The sequence below is a fragment of the Toxotes jaculatrix genome, chromosome 7, assembly GCF_017976425.1.
Source record: "Toxotes jaculatrix isolate fToxJac2 chromosome 7, fToxJac2.pri, whole genome shotgun sequence".
Lineage (NCBI taxonomy): Eukaryota > Metazoa > Chordata > Actinopteri > Toxotidae > Toxotes > Toxotes jaculatrix.
In genome coordinates this window covers 20,502,998-20,521,563 of record NC_054400.1, presented here as the reverse complement: position 1 = coordinate 20,521,563, position 18,566 = coordinate 20,502,998, and the positions used below count along the sequence as shown (strand labels likewise).

Here is an 18,566-nt window from a genome sequence, read left to right as displayed (position 1 = left end):
TCTCGAAAGGCTAGGTGGGCGCTATTCTTTGGTCGTTTTAGTTTCACCATCACGTATCGGCCTGGCTCTAAAAACATCAAGCCTGATGCTCTCTCTCGTCAGTTTGACACTGAAGCCGAACCTTCCACTCCCGATACCATATTGCCAACTTCCTGTGTGATAGGAGCCTTAACCTGGCCTTTCATGACTGAGTTGCAAACTGCTCTGTTGGAGGAGCCTGATCCTGGTACTGGTCCCCCTGGCAAACACTTTGTTCCCCAGTCCGTCCGTTCTTCTGTCCTCCAGTGGGCCCATGATTCAAGACTTTTTTGCCACCCCGTTATCAAGAGAACCCTCTCTCTCCTCCGTAGCCACTTCTGGTGGCCCACACTGGAATCCGACACTCAGGATTACATCGCTGCCTGCTCCACCTGCGCCAGACAAAAGTCCTCCCACCGAACCCCTGCTGGTGAATTACTTCCCCTGTCAGTACCACAACGCCCCTGGTCCCATATAGTTGTCGATTTTGTTACTGGGTTACCCCCTTCCAATGGGCACACCACCATCCTCACAGTTGTCGATCGCTTCTCCAAAGCCGCTCACTTCATTCCCCTACCCAAACTCCCCTCCGCTTGAGAGACAGCTGACTCCCTGGTGTCCCACGTTTTCAGGCTCCATGGCATCCCCTCTGACATCGTCTCCGACCGAGGCCCTCAATTCACATCCCAAGTCTGGAAAGCCTTTTGCAGCTCCCTGGGGGCCACTGCCAGCCTCACATCTGGTTTTCACCCTCAGTCAAATGGCCAATCTGAACGGACCAACCAGGATTTGGAAACCACCCTCCGTTGTCTTTCTTCCCATAACCCCTCCTCTTGGTCATCACATCTCCCCTGGATAGAATACGCTCACAACACCCTGGTGTCTTCAGAGACCGGTATGTCACCTTTTGAGTGTTCCCTAGGTTATCAGCCGCCCCTCTTCCCAGAGGCTGAAAGAGACCTTGCAGTCCCATCTGTCCAGGCGCATTTTGACCGTTGCAGACGAGTCTGGAGAGACGCTCGCAGAGCTCTTCTTAAGTCCACTTCCACCTTTAAACGCCACGCCGACAGTCACAGAACCCCAGCCCCAGAATACGCCCCTGGTCAGAAGGTTTGGCTCTCCTCTAAAAACATTCCCTTGAAAGTAGATTCGAGAAAACTGGCTCCCAAATTTATAGGCCCCTTTGATGTAGACAAGATGGATGCTCGTATCCATCCTACCTTTCATGTCTCTCTGCTGTAACTTGTTTCCTCCAGCCCTCTTAGCCCTCCATCCGTTCCCCCGCCGCCCGCCCGGCTGGTGGATGACTGGCCGGCCTTCACTGTCTGCCAGTTGCTGGACGTCCGCCACCGGGGTCGGGGCTTACAGTACCTGGTGGACTGGGACGGTTATGGTCCGGAGGAGCGCTCGTGGGTCTCCAAATCCCTTATCCTGGATCCTCAGCTCATTAGAGACTTTCATGCTGCACACCCTCACTCCCTGGTGTCCCACGTTTTCAGGCTCCATGGCATCCCCTCTGACATCGTCTCCGACCGAGGCCCTCAATTCACATCCCAGGTCTGGAAAGCCTTTTGCAGCTCCCTGGGGGCCACTGCCAGCTTCACATCTGGTTTTCACCCTCAGTCAAATGGCCAATCTGAACGGACCAACCAGGATTTGGAAACCACCCTCCGTTGTCTTTCTTCCCATAACCCCTCCTCTTGGTCATCACATCTCCCCTGGATAGAATACGCTCACAACACCCTGGTGTCTTCAGCGACCGGTATGTCACCTTTTGAGTGTTCCCTAGGTTATCAGCCGCCCCTCTTCCCAGAGGATGAAAGAGACCTTGCAGTCCCATCTGTCCAGGCGCATTTTGACCGTTGCAGACGAGTCTGGAGAGACGCTCGCAGAGCTCTTCTCAAGTCCACTTCCACCTTTAAACGCCACGCCGACAGTCACAGAACCCCAGCCCCAGAATACGCCCCTGGTCAGAAGGTTTGGCTCTCCTCTAAAATCATTCCCTTGAAAGTAGATTCGAGAAAACTGGCTCCCACGTTTATAGGCCCCTTTGAAGTAGACAAGATTATTAACCCTGTTGCTATTCAGTTAAAGTTACCCAAATCTCTGCGTATCCATCCTACCTTTCATGTCTCTCTGCTGAAACCTGTTTCCTCCAGCCCTCTTAGCCCACCCTTACGTTCCCCCGCCGCCCGCCCGGCTGGTGGATGACTGGCCGGCCTTCACCGTCCACCGGTTGCTGGACGTCCGCCGCCATAGTCGGGGCTTACAGTACCTGGTGGACTGGGACGGTTATGGTCCGGAGGAGCGCTCGTGGGTCTCCAAATCCCTTATCCTGGATCCTCAGCTCATTAGAGACTTTCATGCTGCACACCCTGACAAGCCTGGTGGACCGCCTGGAGGCGGTCGTTGAGGGGGGGGTACTGTCATGAGGCAGCTCTGCTGCCTCTGGGTTTTTCTGTTGTTTTTGTTGTGTTATGGGGCTGTATGTGTGTGTGTGCCCTAGGTGTGGGTGTGTTTCAGGTGTTTGATTCCGGGGGGGCTCCTCCCTACTCCTACCTCTCAGCTCAGGCTGATTGCGCGCACCTGTGCACAATCTGGGCGTGATCAGTCTACTCCACAGTATATGAGGCTCAGCGTTCCTGTCCACCCTCGCCAGATCATTCCGTCATCGTCTGTGACGCTCCCGGTCTTTGTTCTCCTGCCTCCGTCCCGCCACTTCAGACCCCGCGACGCCACTCCGGAATCCCTCCTCTTTCCTTTGCTTTATTTTGCCCTTTTGTCAATAAACCCTCTGAACACTCCCTCTCTGTCTGCTCTTGGGTCCTGGCCTGTAACTTAGACTCTGCACAACAACTTTGCCCGTTTAGTCTTTACCAGTCTCAGAATAAGAGATTAGCCAATATCAGTTTCTGGGTGACTTGCTATTATGCTCAAAGGGAAATGACTGGACAGAAGAAAGCCAGAAAATCCACATGCATTATTATCATTTTTATCATTTTAGTAGGTAAAATGACAGAAGCAAGTGAATCCTCCATCAGCCTTAGTGCACAACAGGGATTTAAAGTGGAGATTCTAGATAGCAACTCATACATAATGCCACATGTATACATTAAACATGGATTCACATGAAGTAATAAAACATTAAATTACACCATAGCCAAACAAAACATAATCTCTTTTCTTCATTCTGGCAAAAAAAAAACAAAACATTGCCATGCTTCCCTATATTGCATCTGTGCCTCGCTCATTTATTTCCCCAGCAACACTAGAAAGTGAAGTGTAAATGCAATGATAATAAAAATAATAAACAAGCTGTCCTCACTCCCCACACCAAAATATTATTACATTTCCAAGGCAAGGATAGTGAGGGGGAAATACATAGCACTCAAAAAGCACTAAAGCATTGGGGAATGCATTTCATTAATATTAGATAACCCCCCTCCACTCGTCCTCTCCCCAAATAAATACATAAATAAATAAGCCCCTCATAAAGAAAAGCACAGCTCCAGCTGAGATAAACAATGACTCATGATTCTCTTCTCTTGTACCTCCAGGGCAAAATGTTTATTTTATTCCCACAGTCTGCCATAAATTAAGCTAACCTGCACCCATAAAACATTCACTATCTCAAGCAAAGCTGCCCCTGAGGACCTCCACATAAGATGGTCAGAGAGTGAAAAAAACAAGAAGAGGAGGAGAGTGAGTCTGTGGTTGGTATTGACTGTTTACTTACTTGTATCCATTGTTTCTTGCACAGGTGTGAAGCCCTCTGGCAACGTGTCCTTAATGTCAGTCAGCTTCATGTCCACAACAACATCGGGCCCCTGAAAGAGAGAGCACAGGCAGAAAATTTAAAGTCATGTATGCAAATTCAACTTTTAAAAGGACAGAGAGCAAGAAAAAGAAAAAGGGTAGTCATTTTTTTGGAGGGCTCAGAAAAGAAAATGTAGAGATAATCGAGTCAATGATTTACTAAAAGCTCAGGAAGTCTCTAAAGAGAAGGGTTGACAAAATAGCTGAAGTAATTACTCTCTAATAGCCTTTTTTTTTTGCAATGAGAGAATGCATCTGTGAACTTGTAATCATTCTCAACCTTTTGGTGAGAAGCTGTGGGATGATGGGAGACAGAGCAGACAGTCTGATCAACAGAATGGGACTGGTTAAAAACAATCAGGGACTGTGTAGCTGACATTTTCAAGCATGACTCTTCCCTGCCTCCCATTACATTTTCATTTTTTGCCATAATAAATTGCAATAATACACAGCGGCAGTAGAGAGTGGGGCGAGCCAGGCGTGACTTGATGTGTCCGAAAAGGCTGGATTCCACTGCTACTGTTGCCCGACAGTCATTACCATTAGAGACATTTTTTATTCATAGTTTTTATACTGACTTAAGGAGGAATATGGATGAATGTTATTACTATGCATGGAACCTTTTTTAGTGTTTTCCCCTTTTACTGGAGAGAATTTTTCCATCAGGGTCTGACAAAAGGGGCTATCTACCTCCAACCTAGAGTATGATAAATCACAAACTATTTACTTCCCCCCACATAATTCAGGGGCTAATTTTACAGAATCTGTTTTTGTCATAGACAATTACAGTGGGAGCTCCATTGACTGGCAGACAAAACAGCCTTTGTTGATGGCTCTGTCATGTTTTATTTGTGTCACAGTCTTTAAAACAATGTGGACACACATTTTAAGATAATATACAGGAACTAGGGAAAGGCTATTTGTATGCTATATACTAAACTGAGGAGCAGATTGAGCTCAGGCACGAGGCAACCGCTGCCAAGTTGTCTGGCTTTTAGGGGACATATTGTAAATAAAAAAAAGAAATAATTAATTAAATAACAAATACTTGATTAAGTCCTAAAACTGAGTTGATGCAAAATAATAACAAAAATGCAGGTTTTGTTTACCATACTGTCTGTATTATCTACCTGCAAATTAATAGACAGCCAATAGGAGGCTGTATGAGCTGAGGCTGGACAGGCTGAATATCCAGGAGATGTAAGCAGGTGTATTTATGGCCACAGAGCTACTGACAGCCATGCAACAACACATCAGCTGTAGACTGCAGGCAGCAGATGAGTCCAAAAATGACCCAATAGGATTATGGGAAACATTCAAAGATCATTTCAGCCACAGAAGAGTCGCCGCTGCTCAAATTGGGAGCTATATATATAGCACAGCCACCCTGAAAGCATCTTTTGTGGAGCAATTTCCTACATAAAAAGCAGTTTTTTTCATTTTCACAGTTATATGTACATCAGCTTTCAAGAATCACTGGTTGGTAACCGTTTTCTCTACAGGGACGCTGCTGATTGAATAAATTGGAATAGTTAAAATACAGCTCATTGTTATTTCATGAATAAACATAAATAATATCCTCAGGAGGGCCTACAACATGAAAAACATCTCTATGAGCTATTATTCATCTAGAATATGCATGCAAATCCGTTATATGTAAAAGTTTAAAACTGCACTGTCGACGATGGTCTTTTTAAATGGGACTTTCACTGATCAAAGTGCAAAAGAGCAGGAAGATATTCTGGTGGCACAAAAACTGAGATAATAACCGCTGGCACAGACCAAAAAAAAAAAGTGCTGCAGATGATGTGTTAGCGCAGAATGCATAGGGAAAGCGAGAAGTTTACATTCACACTTACAGTTTCTCTGGTGAAACAGAGGTAGCGAGTGACCTTGGATTTGAATAAGCCGTCCTTCCACAGGTCGGCATCAGAGCCATCTGTTGTTTGTGTAACCTACGTGGAAAATAAAAAGAGAGAAAAAAAACAAGGAGTGAAAAAAACATGCAGGAGGTGGGATAAAGTTAATGTATGTATGCCACGAGCGTGTTGCTTTTGCCTCTTCCCTTGCATACTAGCCTTAATTAACGCTTGCCTACACTAGCGCTCCATCTCATTAGTGCTCTGTGTGGATAAAGGAGTCTTAGCCTCCAAAAAGGTGGCTAAAAATATCATCCCTTGGGACCAGGCTGATTAAAGATGCCCTGACAAGGATCTGCTCTAATAAGGAAACCAAACTTCAATGTGCATATGTGGGAAAGCAGGGATTATATTTGCGGTAAATGTGGAATGTATCTTAAAAAAAAAACAAACAAAAAAAAACCCTACTGTTGTGTACCAAGACACAGGTAAACTGAGAACACTGCACATGCACCTTCAATAATTTTACTGCTACACCTCTTATGTGGATTCATTCTATTATTTAATGAGACAAGCTTTCTAAGAATAAATTGATAAGAATTTAAAGCAATTCCATAGGTATGCTTAAATAAGCCTAAATCCAGAGACCTAAATAGCTTGTCCTTGTACAATAAAGCTCAGTCATAGTTGTAAATGATCAGTGGAGTCAGTAAAGAAAAAAATAAATTGCATCATATTGACAGCATGTGGGCACCACAAGTCAAGCTCAAGGTCCTAAACTACATTGCTATGTAAATGTAGGTGTGGAGGGCAGAACGATAAAGCAAAATATAACCTGCAGAGTACATCACAGAGACTCTTCCATCGTTCGAGCAAATACGCTTGGCTGAAACGTCATGTTCCATTGGCTATCATGTGAGAATCACCTAAATAACTGCCAGGGTTATTTTCTAAAGGGATCCTTTACAAAGAAGAGTCAATCTAATGAGGTTCATTCAAATGAAGAAGTCATAGATCTCTGCACCCACCCACACATATTACCCCCTTGACAATAATGATGAATGACCCTGGTGACTGGGTGGGGGGAAAATGGCATGGGGAGATTCATGCAAAACCACCACTGACTAGATGGGATGAGAGCAGAGACTAGAGTGGGGAACAGAGATAGATAGTGGGATGAGAGAGAGAGAAAGAGCAGAAGACGAGCGGAGAGAGAGGGATTGCGGGGCGTCTCCAACAGCAGTTCCATGAAAGGTCCCAGAAGGAGCCTATACATCACCAGACTCCCTCTTCTTTACAAGACAACCCGTCTTGGCCACTTTTTCCAGGTCAGTAGCCAGCGCATCCTGTCAGCGTAAACAAAGGGCTTGCTTTGTGAAACCCAAAGTCAAGTTGAGGAGTAACGAGGGCACGGTCCTCCTAGGAGGCACCTCAGGCATCATCCTGCCACAGCCGCCGGCAGCAAGGATGCTACGCAGCTTGAATGTGAAACGCCAACTGCTGAGCCACGGCAGGAGAGGCATGTGTAAAGTTGCGGCGGCTCTAATACTTTCAAGCCTAACACTGTCTGGCTCCATCATCCATTCAAGATGAATGCCACATGTCTAATAAGAGACTTCACCGCTATGATATTATGATATTGCTATATCATTTGATGTAAAATGCAGTGACAGATTCAACTGCCACTTCCTAAAGTCTTACGCATACAGTGATCTAAAAGCCCACCTATGAAACAAGTCTTTAGGGGGTGCTGAATATTCCTGTGAAGCATCTCTGGAGACCGACATCACCAGCAAGTTGCTATGAAGCACTGAGAGGCACAGCTGTGAATACAAAGATATTAAGGTATACAATCAAAAATCTCTGGAGAGTGAAACCAGATGGAGAAGACATAGGAAATGTACAGAGAGGGAATAAAACAGTCCCTTCAAAGAACAACAGAAAACTGAAAAGAAAAACATGTTTTGGATCCTTTCTCTCAATTTAAAATAGATAAACTGACTTCTGACTATATATTAAAGCACTACAGCTGCAGTTCCTTTGAAATGTTCTTTTATTTTCAGTAATGGTTTGATTTCTTTGGAAATGGGGTTTTTGGCTTACTTGCAGAGATTTAGATGAGAAGATTGATATAACTCTCAAATCTGTGCACTGAGACTAGCATTAGAGCATGGTGGGGGTGATTAGCTTAGCTTAGCAAAAGACTGGAAGAAGGGGGAACAGCTAGCTTGGCTTTCTCCAACGTTAAAAAATATGCCTACCAGCCAGCTGACGAACAACCTGACTCTCTCTGTTTCCCCTTTCTTCCAGTCTCCATGCTAAGCCAAGTTCCTTTGGCCCTAGCTCCTGACTTAGCTCACAGACATGTAAATGGTATCTCTTGGCAAGATAAGCAAATAATCTTATCAAAAATGTCAACCTATACCTTCAAAGTACAGGTACCTCCTCAAAACGAACAAGAAGCTATTGCATATGTGAAGCCAGGCATCCTAGCTAATCAGAAACTAGCACTGGGCTTCTTCCAATTAGTGTATATTTCATCAATGACTTCATGAGCATAACATGTCAAATGCTCAGGTGAATCTGAAATACACGCTTATCCCCTTTGCAACCTGTGCACAGAGAGTGAGCATGCATGAGTCTACTCATGGCGTTTGATGTTGGGTGGCTGCTGGTGCTTCAGCAAAGCTCCTGATCCCAGTGGAGCAGTGTTTGATCTGGGCCTGTGCTCTCTTGTGTTGGAACAACCTGCTCAAGTTCAGAGATGTGAGCGCGCCGTATCAGAGAGCAAAAGAGTTAATCAACCCTTTGATCTGCTGTATAAAAAGTATGGTAAGTATGGTAAGCAGGAGGTATTAAGGAGGAATTTGAAAAGAAGTCTAGTATGAAAGGAAAAACAAATCAATACAGCGTAATATCCTGAGACTTCCCCTTCTCAGTACTGCATTAGTAACACTGATACCAAGTGTTGATATTTTTGTTTGTATCTCAGTTCTGCAGATGAAAGACCACATAGTGATCCTCAAAAGACGAGGTTGAAGATGGGACAAATGCATTGGAAACAAATGCATTGTTTCTGTATCTGAAAGGCCCTGAATTTTATCTTGGAGGCTGACTTACTTAGATATACCACTGATATTGTATCACCTTGAAGGATATGTTTTTATATATTTTATATGTTTTTTTACAAATGAAACAGACTGAATTATATCACTGAATATTATAGCATTACAGACAGGCTTTGAGTTATCGGTAGCGTAAACCTGTTCTCATGTTTTGTCTAAAAACTCACATTTGAGTGTCTTTGCTCATCATCTTGGATGTGCAAGCATCAGATTTTCTGACAGCAAGAGAAAGTAAAAGTTGGCGTCCTGGTCATAGCTCAGCTTTAAAATCTAACCACACCACAGAGTATCTCTCCTGCTGGGCTGCTGACAGCTCTGTCCGCCGGATACCGGAGGTGAAAGTACTGGAGCGGCCAACAGGAATGAGTCGTGCTGCCCTGCCTCACGCTGCCCGGTGCTGTGCTGTCCTCTGTTTCCATCACCAATCTCTACTTCCATCATAGTTAGTTTTGTGGTTCGGTAAATTTAAGACTACACTTGGATTTTTAAAGTTTACAGCCTGTCAGAAAAAAACAAAACAAAACAAGACCCTAACCCCTGGGGGCTTCTCAACTGATGCACTGACTAATCGACTTTTAGGGGACAGTGCTGTTTACACTACACCCTAGTTGTTTTTGTTTTTGTGGCAGTATAAATTCATAATCCAACTCATGTTCCAAAAACATAAATAAGCTGTTGAATGTAGTGGCATAAAGTGATTCTTTGCATTTGAATGCAGTAATAATTTCCTTTGTTTATGTTTATCTCGTTTTCTGAATGATGAAGTGAGTCCAAACTATTTCCAAATTTCCAACCACTGCTGTGCCACCTACAGGTTAACACAAACACAATTTAATGAAAATCTATTACAGTAGTAAATCCATGCCACGTTCAGCTTCAAGCCCCCCAGAACATGCACAGTATTTGCACATCAGCTGAAATGTACTGGCGCACTGGAGCAGCAGAGGAGGAAGTCTGATGGGGTTTCTCTCTGTTTGTCACTACTGTGTGGTGTGTACACAGTTTCCCTGCCAGTGGCTCCATTCTGATGCCAACCCACCATCATCTGCCAGAGATTAGAACAAGCTGGGTGTGCAGGGTGGAGCAGGAAGAGATAAAAACTGGGGGGAAGAGGGAGGGTTTGGGGGCGTAAGAGGTGAAAGCAAGAAGAAGCTTGAATAGGAAGAGAGGGAGAGAGGGAGAGGAAGAGAGATCTGCCCTTGAGCTTTTTTTGTTAAACTTACACTCTCTTCATTTTTTTAAACCTCAAACTCTTTCACAACCAAAGAAAGTTTATAAAAAAAACAGCCCATCCTGCACTACTTTACATCCTGACACACTCCTATTAACGTTGTAGTTGTTGTGGTACTTGAGTATAAGGGAAGCATGGAGGTAAACGTCAATGTCTCTGGCGGGCATCAACCAAGCATCATTAAACTTTTGCCTCTGGTGTGTCTGCAATACTGGTGGCAACCAATAACAATGTCAGGAAGGGAATCCTCCTAATCATCAAAGTAAACTTAATGAATAAGTCATCTAACAGCTCTAACAAAAAACACCTTGGAAAGCTGCCAGCATCCTGGCTGTGAGTTATTTTATACAATCAGTTACAACAATTGCATGTACAACCAACAGCAGAGAGAAAAGACAAACCCTCTAACTGCACCTGTGACTTTTAAAAGAGATAAAAATAAATTCTAAGCTTAATCCAAGACTATTAAACCGACCAATATCTTCAAAATATAAGTCATCTATAGTTTAAAATGATTACTCACAACATAGTAGCCATCAGGGGCCTTGCTGAGCGAAGTGATGACTCCAACTGCAGAAATGGGGTCCGCAGGCAGCTGGCTCACTTCAGACATGTTGGAGATCTTTTAGAAAAGCAGAAGGGTCTCATCATGCTTTTGGCATTTCACCACAGAAAACTTACAACACCGATCAACAGTTCAATTAAAAAAAATAGATTATTTTAAACATGGAAACTCTGAATATATGCACAAAGTGCAGATGGTGAAACAAAATGAGAACGGTATCTCTCTGGGTCAATGCATGGAGAACGGACAAGGTTTTTCTTGGCTAAAATGACCACATTATTGACTTCTTGATGAGGCTTATTAGGATCTAGAAGAAAAAGTGGCCGCCTAATCCGGGATCGAATGACAAGTGAGACCAGTGACAAAACAGCATTTGGAGACCACCCAATGACTTCACCAAATCACAAATTAGGCAGAGCGATCACATATTTTCAAGGAAGTCCCAATCAATTGCTATCTGTTCCTGTCTAAGGGAATTTTTGCCTAATGGGTATGCAAGCCTTTTACAGGGTAAGTGGCTTTGCAAAGGTTCCCTTATGCAATTTTATTAGATTAGGTTTAAAGCATTCTTGTACTAACTGACAAAGTTGCTGCATTCAATCTTGATGTTTACGAAATCTATTGCAATTAAGCTGATCAAATTAGGGGATTTACTCCAGAAACAGCTGTCTCTTTAACAAATGTTAGATAGCTGTACTTATTCAAATGAAACAGGATAGCAAATTAGCTAATAGGGTGAACCTCTTTGTAACATTAATTTGTTCAAAATGAGCTTTGTTTTCCAGCACAACATCAAGGCTTAGAGACGCATCCACACAGACCAAAGAAAAATCCATCCAAACTTATTTCTGTCTCCAGTGGAAAACACCACTGTGTACTCCTGGATGGTATAGTGTGTCTGTGATATCCAATACTAGGTTAATAATGACTGTGGCACACTTAAAGTTTTGTCTTCATAAACATAAGGTAGCACAGGCATATTAGCAAACAGAGTGAGAGTGAGGAAGTTAACCTATCAACCGAGAGTAATAAATATTTTTCAAACACATTTCAAATCATATCAGTTTACTAGTTAGCTAGCTAACATCTTGAATGGCAATTTAACATACATAACTACATACATCTGAAATCATGTTCATATACAGAAACAATGAGCCACTATGCAGAGCCAACTTCAGAACAACTGTTGTGGTCACATAATTGACAAATATCTAAAAACAAATCTGGTTTACACTCTATATCCAAACAGCCTATTGTCTTTATGCTAATATGTAGGAACAATCCATTATTCTTTCCAACAACTCTTGTGGACCTTAAGGATAAATGCTAACTTTAGGTTTCAACCTTTTCCCATTATTTGCGTTTTAAATGTGGGCAAACCGCTTCACTACAGGTAAGTTATTAGCGCCAATGACATTATGTGTGTTTCACAGAGCTAAACATGAAGCACCGTCACCATGACGGTGACGGTGCTGTAGCTAACCTGATAAAAAGCTAATGTGTACCCCGCAATATGAATTAGCTGTAGCTTAATCGATAGAGGTCCACCAGAAAGTCTCTGCGCCATTAGATACAGAAGTGAAGCTGTAAAACCAGAGCCCTTAATGCGTTATTTATTCTTTACCTGTTTAAACGTGTCGTCCTGCGGAGCTCTGTGACCTTTTCAACTCTGGACTTCACCCCGCCAACCTCTGAGAGGTAAATACTTCCGGGTATCATGGGTAGTAAATTATTAACCAAAACCCAGTACCTGAATGATCGTGATCAGATTATTTTTATTTTATGTTATTTTATTTTCAATTTTCATTTTATTTAATTTTGTTTAGAAAATAAAAGAAAACTTCATAAACATTTTATTCTATTTAATCATCAATTAAATAAGTTCCCACACAGCTATCACTGTTTCTGGTTTGTAACCGTTAAATTTATTTATTTATTTTTTTCCTCATGAGCTGTGTTGTTGTAAGCTGCCTTTTACATTCCCTTTTGGAGAGTGACTTGAATTTATCTTAACTAAGGGCCCAGCCTGCAGTGAAACTTAATTTATATGCTTTGTAGAATTTCATTATTTATACTTGCACCTGTTATGAGCTGTTGATAAATAAGCCCCTCATAGGATGCAACTGAATCGGTGTGTGCAGCTCAAATTTTTAATTCAACAAATGAGAACATCTAATGAAAACACTATCAGAAAGCCAGTTTACTTTCTCAGAGTGAACAGTGTAAACATAGAGAATAAAGGCCTGGGCCAACAATGCTATGTCGACTCGTGGGTGTATTTCTTTGCAATAACTTTTGAGAGCCAGTTTGACTACGGTAACTAAATTAAGGTCGTGCTTCACTAAATGACTATCATTACATGGATGTATCTACAGGTCACGCCTTCTGACAGCTGGTTGTCTCTCTAATCATCACATGTCATTACTGTAATCAGATAAAAGTAAGATAAAGAGCAATGTATTAGCTTAGCTGTAACATTAGGATGTGCATCTCTCAGAGTACAAAACTTGAAAGCCACTTTGTAGACTGTCCAAAACACCAGTGGGCGACAGATGCTTTCCCATCACCAAGTTTATTATTTCTACTCCCATCATACAAATCAAATGTGCAGCTATCATCCTAATTTATTCAAATCGAGGACTTGTTGCTCTGTTTTGTTACGTGGTGCCATATGCCAGAGGGGTGTCTTCACTGAGACCACACACAGTGAGATGTATTTATTGGCTCACATGATATGATCAGTTTTCCCTTTTTAAAACGTATGATGCTCATATAATTGGAGCAGAGACGTTCAAAGGAAAACTTCCGCCACGCATGAACAGCAGCTTACACCACCTCCGCACTTACTGTTAATGTTAACTGGCAAAATCTGGCCTGCGTTTGCTGACAAGTGCTTGGGTTAGTGACTAATTTTAATTCTGGAAATTCACAGACAAACATGGCACTGTCTGCTGCTCAAGCCCTTGAGTCTATTCTGGTTTTGGATGTCTCATGCTACAGTATATATAAAAATAATTAAACCAATAGGCCTACAGGAAACAAGGCATTTGCTTGCCAAGTTTTTATCCTCTTGTTGTTATGATGCAGGATTATGATAATCTTTTGCAAAACCATCCCTCAACTTGCTCCTCAGTATGAACTCTAAGAAGCAACTGAACTATAGCTTCAACTAAAGATTAAAATATCAACAGTCCAAATCCCCAAGATATTCAATTTACAATAACTTAGCACCAAGAAAAGCAGCATGCCTTTCACATTTGTGAATGTTTTGTGAACCGTCTTTTGTTTTGTTTGCTTTGACTGAAATAATAAATCCATTACCAAAATAATTGCCAGTAATATATATTATTTTTGTTTGATTGAAAAAATAAAACTACAGTTACACAGTGGAATAAGATTCCTTCTTTCAATAGTCTTACTTCATCATCTACTGTAGCGCCCCCCAGTCATCACCACCACCCACCTCACACACACACACACACACACAATCCTACCAACACATGCTATCACATCAAGGTGTTGACAAGCTTCTGAAACAGGCATGCTCATTTTATGTGGAATTTGTTGATAAGATAAAATCTCAGGTGTCAGTAGAAAAAAAAAAAATACAACACATGCCCCAGCTGAGAAGAGCTACACCTGCTAAAGTAATGGTCTAATTATGGAATAGGTGATGAAACACTCGTTGAGAGTCTGGAGATATCAGCAACACATGCTAACTGTGAAAGCCATCAGCTATTACAGTGTTTTAATGTGCGGTGCATCGCATGCTGAGGACTGTGGGGTAAGATGAATGATGGCTGTGGCAGATTTCTGTGGGGGAGCAGCCAGTGTAGGATGCATAGCATTACAGCTGGCATTTTGAAAAGGTTCATTAAAACTGTGATTTCTTTGTTCACGCTTTGTTTCATGTATACTTTATGACACATCTCAGTTAAAGTCGCCCCCGTGTAAACACTGGATCATCCTATCATGTGAAAGATATCATACACACATTCTGGTAAGTCTTAACAATGTTGTAGTCGTGAGTGGTAATCAGTAGATGACAGAAGAGCCCCTGGACCAAAATTATACCTCTGTGAATGACTTTGCACCCAAATGATAAAAAACAGCAAAGGTTTTCTTCTCATGTGTAAAGGTCATTCACTGTGTTTTGTAATTTGCTGACACTAGTCTGGGGACTGAAGATGGAGATTTCTGTGTTACCACCCTAAGAGTAATAATATCCTTATCTCAACTTGGGAAATCTACTGTGCCCCAACGTCCCCGTCACCCGCATGAACCCATTACGTGCTGTGCAGAAATCTGCAGGTCTCATTTCATATATGACCCTCAACCCCCTCCCCTCCTCCTCCTCTCTTTTTCTGTCTACACGTAAAAAAAAATCCGTGTTTCCTGAATAGCTTATAATAACAAGCTTTAAGAAGCCTACCCTTAGTGGCCCCATAGGATACAGCCTCGCAAGGCTCTATAATATCATGCTTTTTTTCTAATTAAAGGTCAGTTTGGTCTAGTCTCGTTGCCATGGCTGAAAAATCTCCTGAAACATGTACGCCGAGTTGGAAATGTAGGAACTGTCTGAGTCATGTTGTAATTCTTCACATTTGCTGTTTTAAATAAACCACATCAAAAAAAAAAAAAAAAGAAGAAAAATTCTTGAAATCTTATGTGGTGTTTTTTTTTGAGAATGTACATGTATCTCACACGCTCAGAGAGGGTCAGTCTGGCTTAAGTACTTTCTTTACATACAGTTATCTCTACCAGCTTATACTTCATTGCTCAACTTATCATCAAACACACACCCATACACTCACATGTGCATGCACACCCCACACACACACACGCATGCATACACACATATACTTTCCTCCGTCTGGTGGGGAGTCTGGACTGCTCCGACTGACTGCGCCTCACTGCCCTTGTGCAGTGGTGTGCCAGTTGTGCCTTCCCCCATCGCTGTGAATGCCACCATCTGGTGTGCCACGTGGACATCATAATCTCCCCTTAATTACATTAGCAGTGCAATCAGTTACTGCATTACAAGGCCGGGCGAAGAGCTTTTAAATCTTGGAGGAAATCATAAATAATTGCACTAAGTACCCAGCGCCAGATGTGCGTGCCAACTTGGCTGGCATGAGATAAATAGTAACCTCAACAACGGTGTTCAGTATAGACTCTGCAAACATTTTTTGGGCAGTATGATCCCCTTGTCCTTTGCTCTGGTCCCTGTCCTCGTCCTTTCCCTTTAGATTCTCTCACTTTGTAAGCTAAAGCACACAGAGAGTTTGGGCTCCTGAGCATACACAGTCAGCTGTACAGTCCGCTACCTGTTGCTGCAATATTTCTCTGCCGCAGTGTGACTGATGGCATCCAGGAAACAGTTTGTAACAAGGTGTTTCACAGTGTCACCATTCAGTCCATTACTACACCCTTCAATCATTCGTCAGTCGTGTAATTAGATATTTCTCAGGTATCTTGCGTAGGAAATTGAAATTCTTTATGGATTGTGAATAGTCGGTGTTAGGTGTGTGAGTGTGTGCGCGGGGTAACTAGACATTACACATTATGAGTCACCATCACGTCTTTCTCCTCGGAGGGGATGTTGCGTTGTGTTGCATGGTACTTTTCACTCATCTTCCTGTCATGTTCTCAGTTCCCAGGGCTGCTCATACTGCCACACATCTCACTCAGTGCACTGCCAGCTCAGAGCACATCCTCTTACCCAGTGGTTAGACAGGGCTGCTGTCCAGTGTCATGGCACCAGTGGTCACAAAAGTTTTTGAACAGTAACTCCTCTGAAATTATGAGTAGGAGGCATTAATAGACCCATTTCTCTGCAGACTGTTTGACTTGTCATATTAGGAGAAGCACAGGTGTTACTAATAATTTTAATGATGCGAGATGAAAGGGCCCTGGACCTGGCAAAACTAAATGGGATGCTGCACATCCTAATATTATTATTTACACCTGTGCTTTTCCTGCCATGACATGACAAAGTATCTTCTGGGAAAAGGTATACTGTAGCTTACACTGCAGAGTTAAATGAAAGTTTTAAAGGTGGGACGCAACATATTTTATATAGTTTTAAGTTAATGTGCAGCTAAGCTGATGACTGGTGTTTAGGGAAAGTAGGGTAAAAAAAAATAAGGTTGTATTCACAGCGATATTTATGGCATACATAAAAATATTTAAGAATTCCAATATAAAGCTTGAAGTCCTTTCTGAAAGGACAGGACAAAGCTTTACTACTGCAATGCTCTTGTTTTTGGGACCCCTGCCAGTAGTCTCTAGAAACTCCAGTATCTTCAGAACAGTGCTGCTATTATCCTAATGACAGAGTAGATACATCACTATATAACCCCCCATCCTTTAATGATTTCACCGGCTACCGCTCTCCTTCAGGAGGGAGTTTAAAATTCTTCTCCTGACTCACTGATGTATCTGTGGTTAACTGGTGCTCAGGATTTAAATTGCTGCAAAAGGTGGAATTAGAATAAAAATAAAATGAACGATGGCTGGATTCCTTTTAACCGCTTTAGTTTCAGGATCCTGGTATTGAGCATGCTGGCTCACTGTCACACTGTCATGGCTTCCTGGGACACTGGAACAGAGCAGAGCAATTGTTAATGTTATTATTAGCACTACTAACAACACATGTTCTAGGTCAAAGTGATGTCTTTTTTTTATTAGTATCTAATATTTTCGGATTCTGGATTCCTGATTGGATAGAAAAAATCTACTATTAATAAATTACTGAGAACATACAAATGCTGGCACTCATCGTTTTCCTAAGTCTCTTCAGAATCCAATCAGCGGGATACAATGATTTAAGGGCATTTATCCGAAGTCCATCCTGAAACTTGTCAGCATTCACTCAAATGTAAAACAAAACTGTCCATAGGGTGACCACACATCCTGCTCATGATGCAAAGGTTTTTTTTTTTGTTTGTTTTTTTTTTTTTAACTGTTTCTGCATATTGTATAATGGGTGGTCAAGGATGATAAAGTGCCTTTGCTTTATGTACTGTGTTAGTGTTTATCTGAGTTGAAATTAGCTAATAGATGTTCAGTGTGGTTTTTCTTTTGCCTGAACTCGAGGGAGGGGATTTTCTCACTCTCAAACTGTGCTTGTGATGTGGTCAAATATTTACAAGACACAGCATTTGCCCTGAAACACTGCCCAAGTGTGCCGGTAGTCCAGACTTGTGTATTCTGAGACAGCCAGGTTGAAGAAAAACACCCACAGCACAGTTTTCCAGATATGCTTCCCCCTCACAGTGTAAATAAGATATAAATTCATAAAAAGGCACCCTGACAATCTATCTCCTGGATGGAGATATTGATATTAACATGTACAATGCCCATTTCAATTTGATCACAATCTGGCCTTCAAAGTGCAATTTAAATGAACGGGTGTCTTTTCAACTAAACAGCAAGAGGATAAAAACACAGCAGAGTGAAGAAAGAGAATTACAGATATTGACTAAATACGTCTTATCATTTATCATAATTTCTCCATCCACTTTGTCACGGCTTCAGCATTTAAGGAAGATAGATGATACAAGATGTTGTTCTCTCTTTCATACTTTCCGTGCTCTGGGAAGTGTGTCCAATATGGACTTACTATACCTCTTTGCAATTCAGTTGGCATGCGTTTGTCACTATTGAGACATACCGTGTATCTCTCGCGTGTTTTTCCACATGCTGTTCTGTGGGACATCTGGCATTTGGACCTTTAACCTATATGATAAAGGATGCAATTCATGAGCAGCAATATATCTTGGTAATAACAAATATTTAGAGGGCAGTGAGTCAAATTACTACACAGGGTGGTTTATTTGAGTAAGCGGCTGATATATGTTTTTCAGGGAGTTTTTGAAGGCACCACAATGTCAGTGTAGCGTCGTTAAGAAGCAAGAGGATTTGAAAGGTGTGGTATTTGCTTTTTTTCC

General features: G+C 42.2%; 1 protein-coding gene across 1 annotated transcript in view; it reads right to left on the bottom strand.

Moving 5' to 3' along the window:
* The window catches only part of mvb12bb (multivesicular body subunit 12Bb), a 35,957-nt gene extending 23,656 nt beyond the window's left edge, over positions 1–12,301 (bottom strand). Inside the window, 4 exon segments of the mRNA XM_041041456.1 lie at positions 3,755–3,845; positions 5,694–5,789; positions 10,573–10,671; positions 12,239–12,301. Of these exon segments, the coding sequence (XP_040897390.1) occupies positions 3,755–3,845; positions 5,694–5,789; positions 10,573–10,662 (277 nt within the window). The 5' untranslated portion in view covers positions 10,663–10,671; positions 12,239–12,301.
* Positions 12,302–18,566: the final 6,265 nt, after the last annotated feature.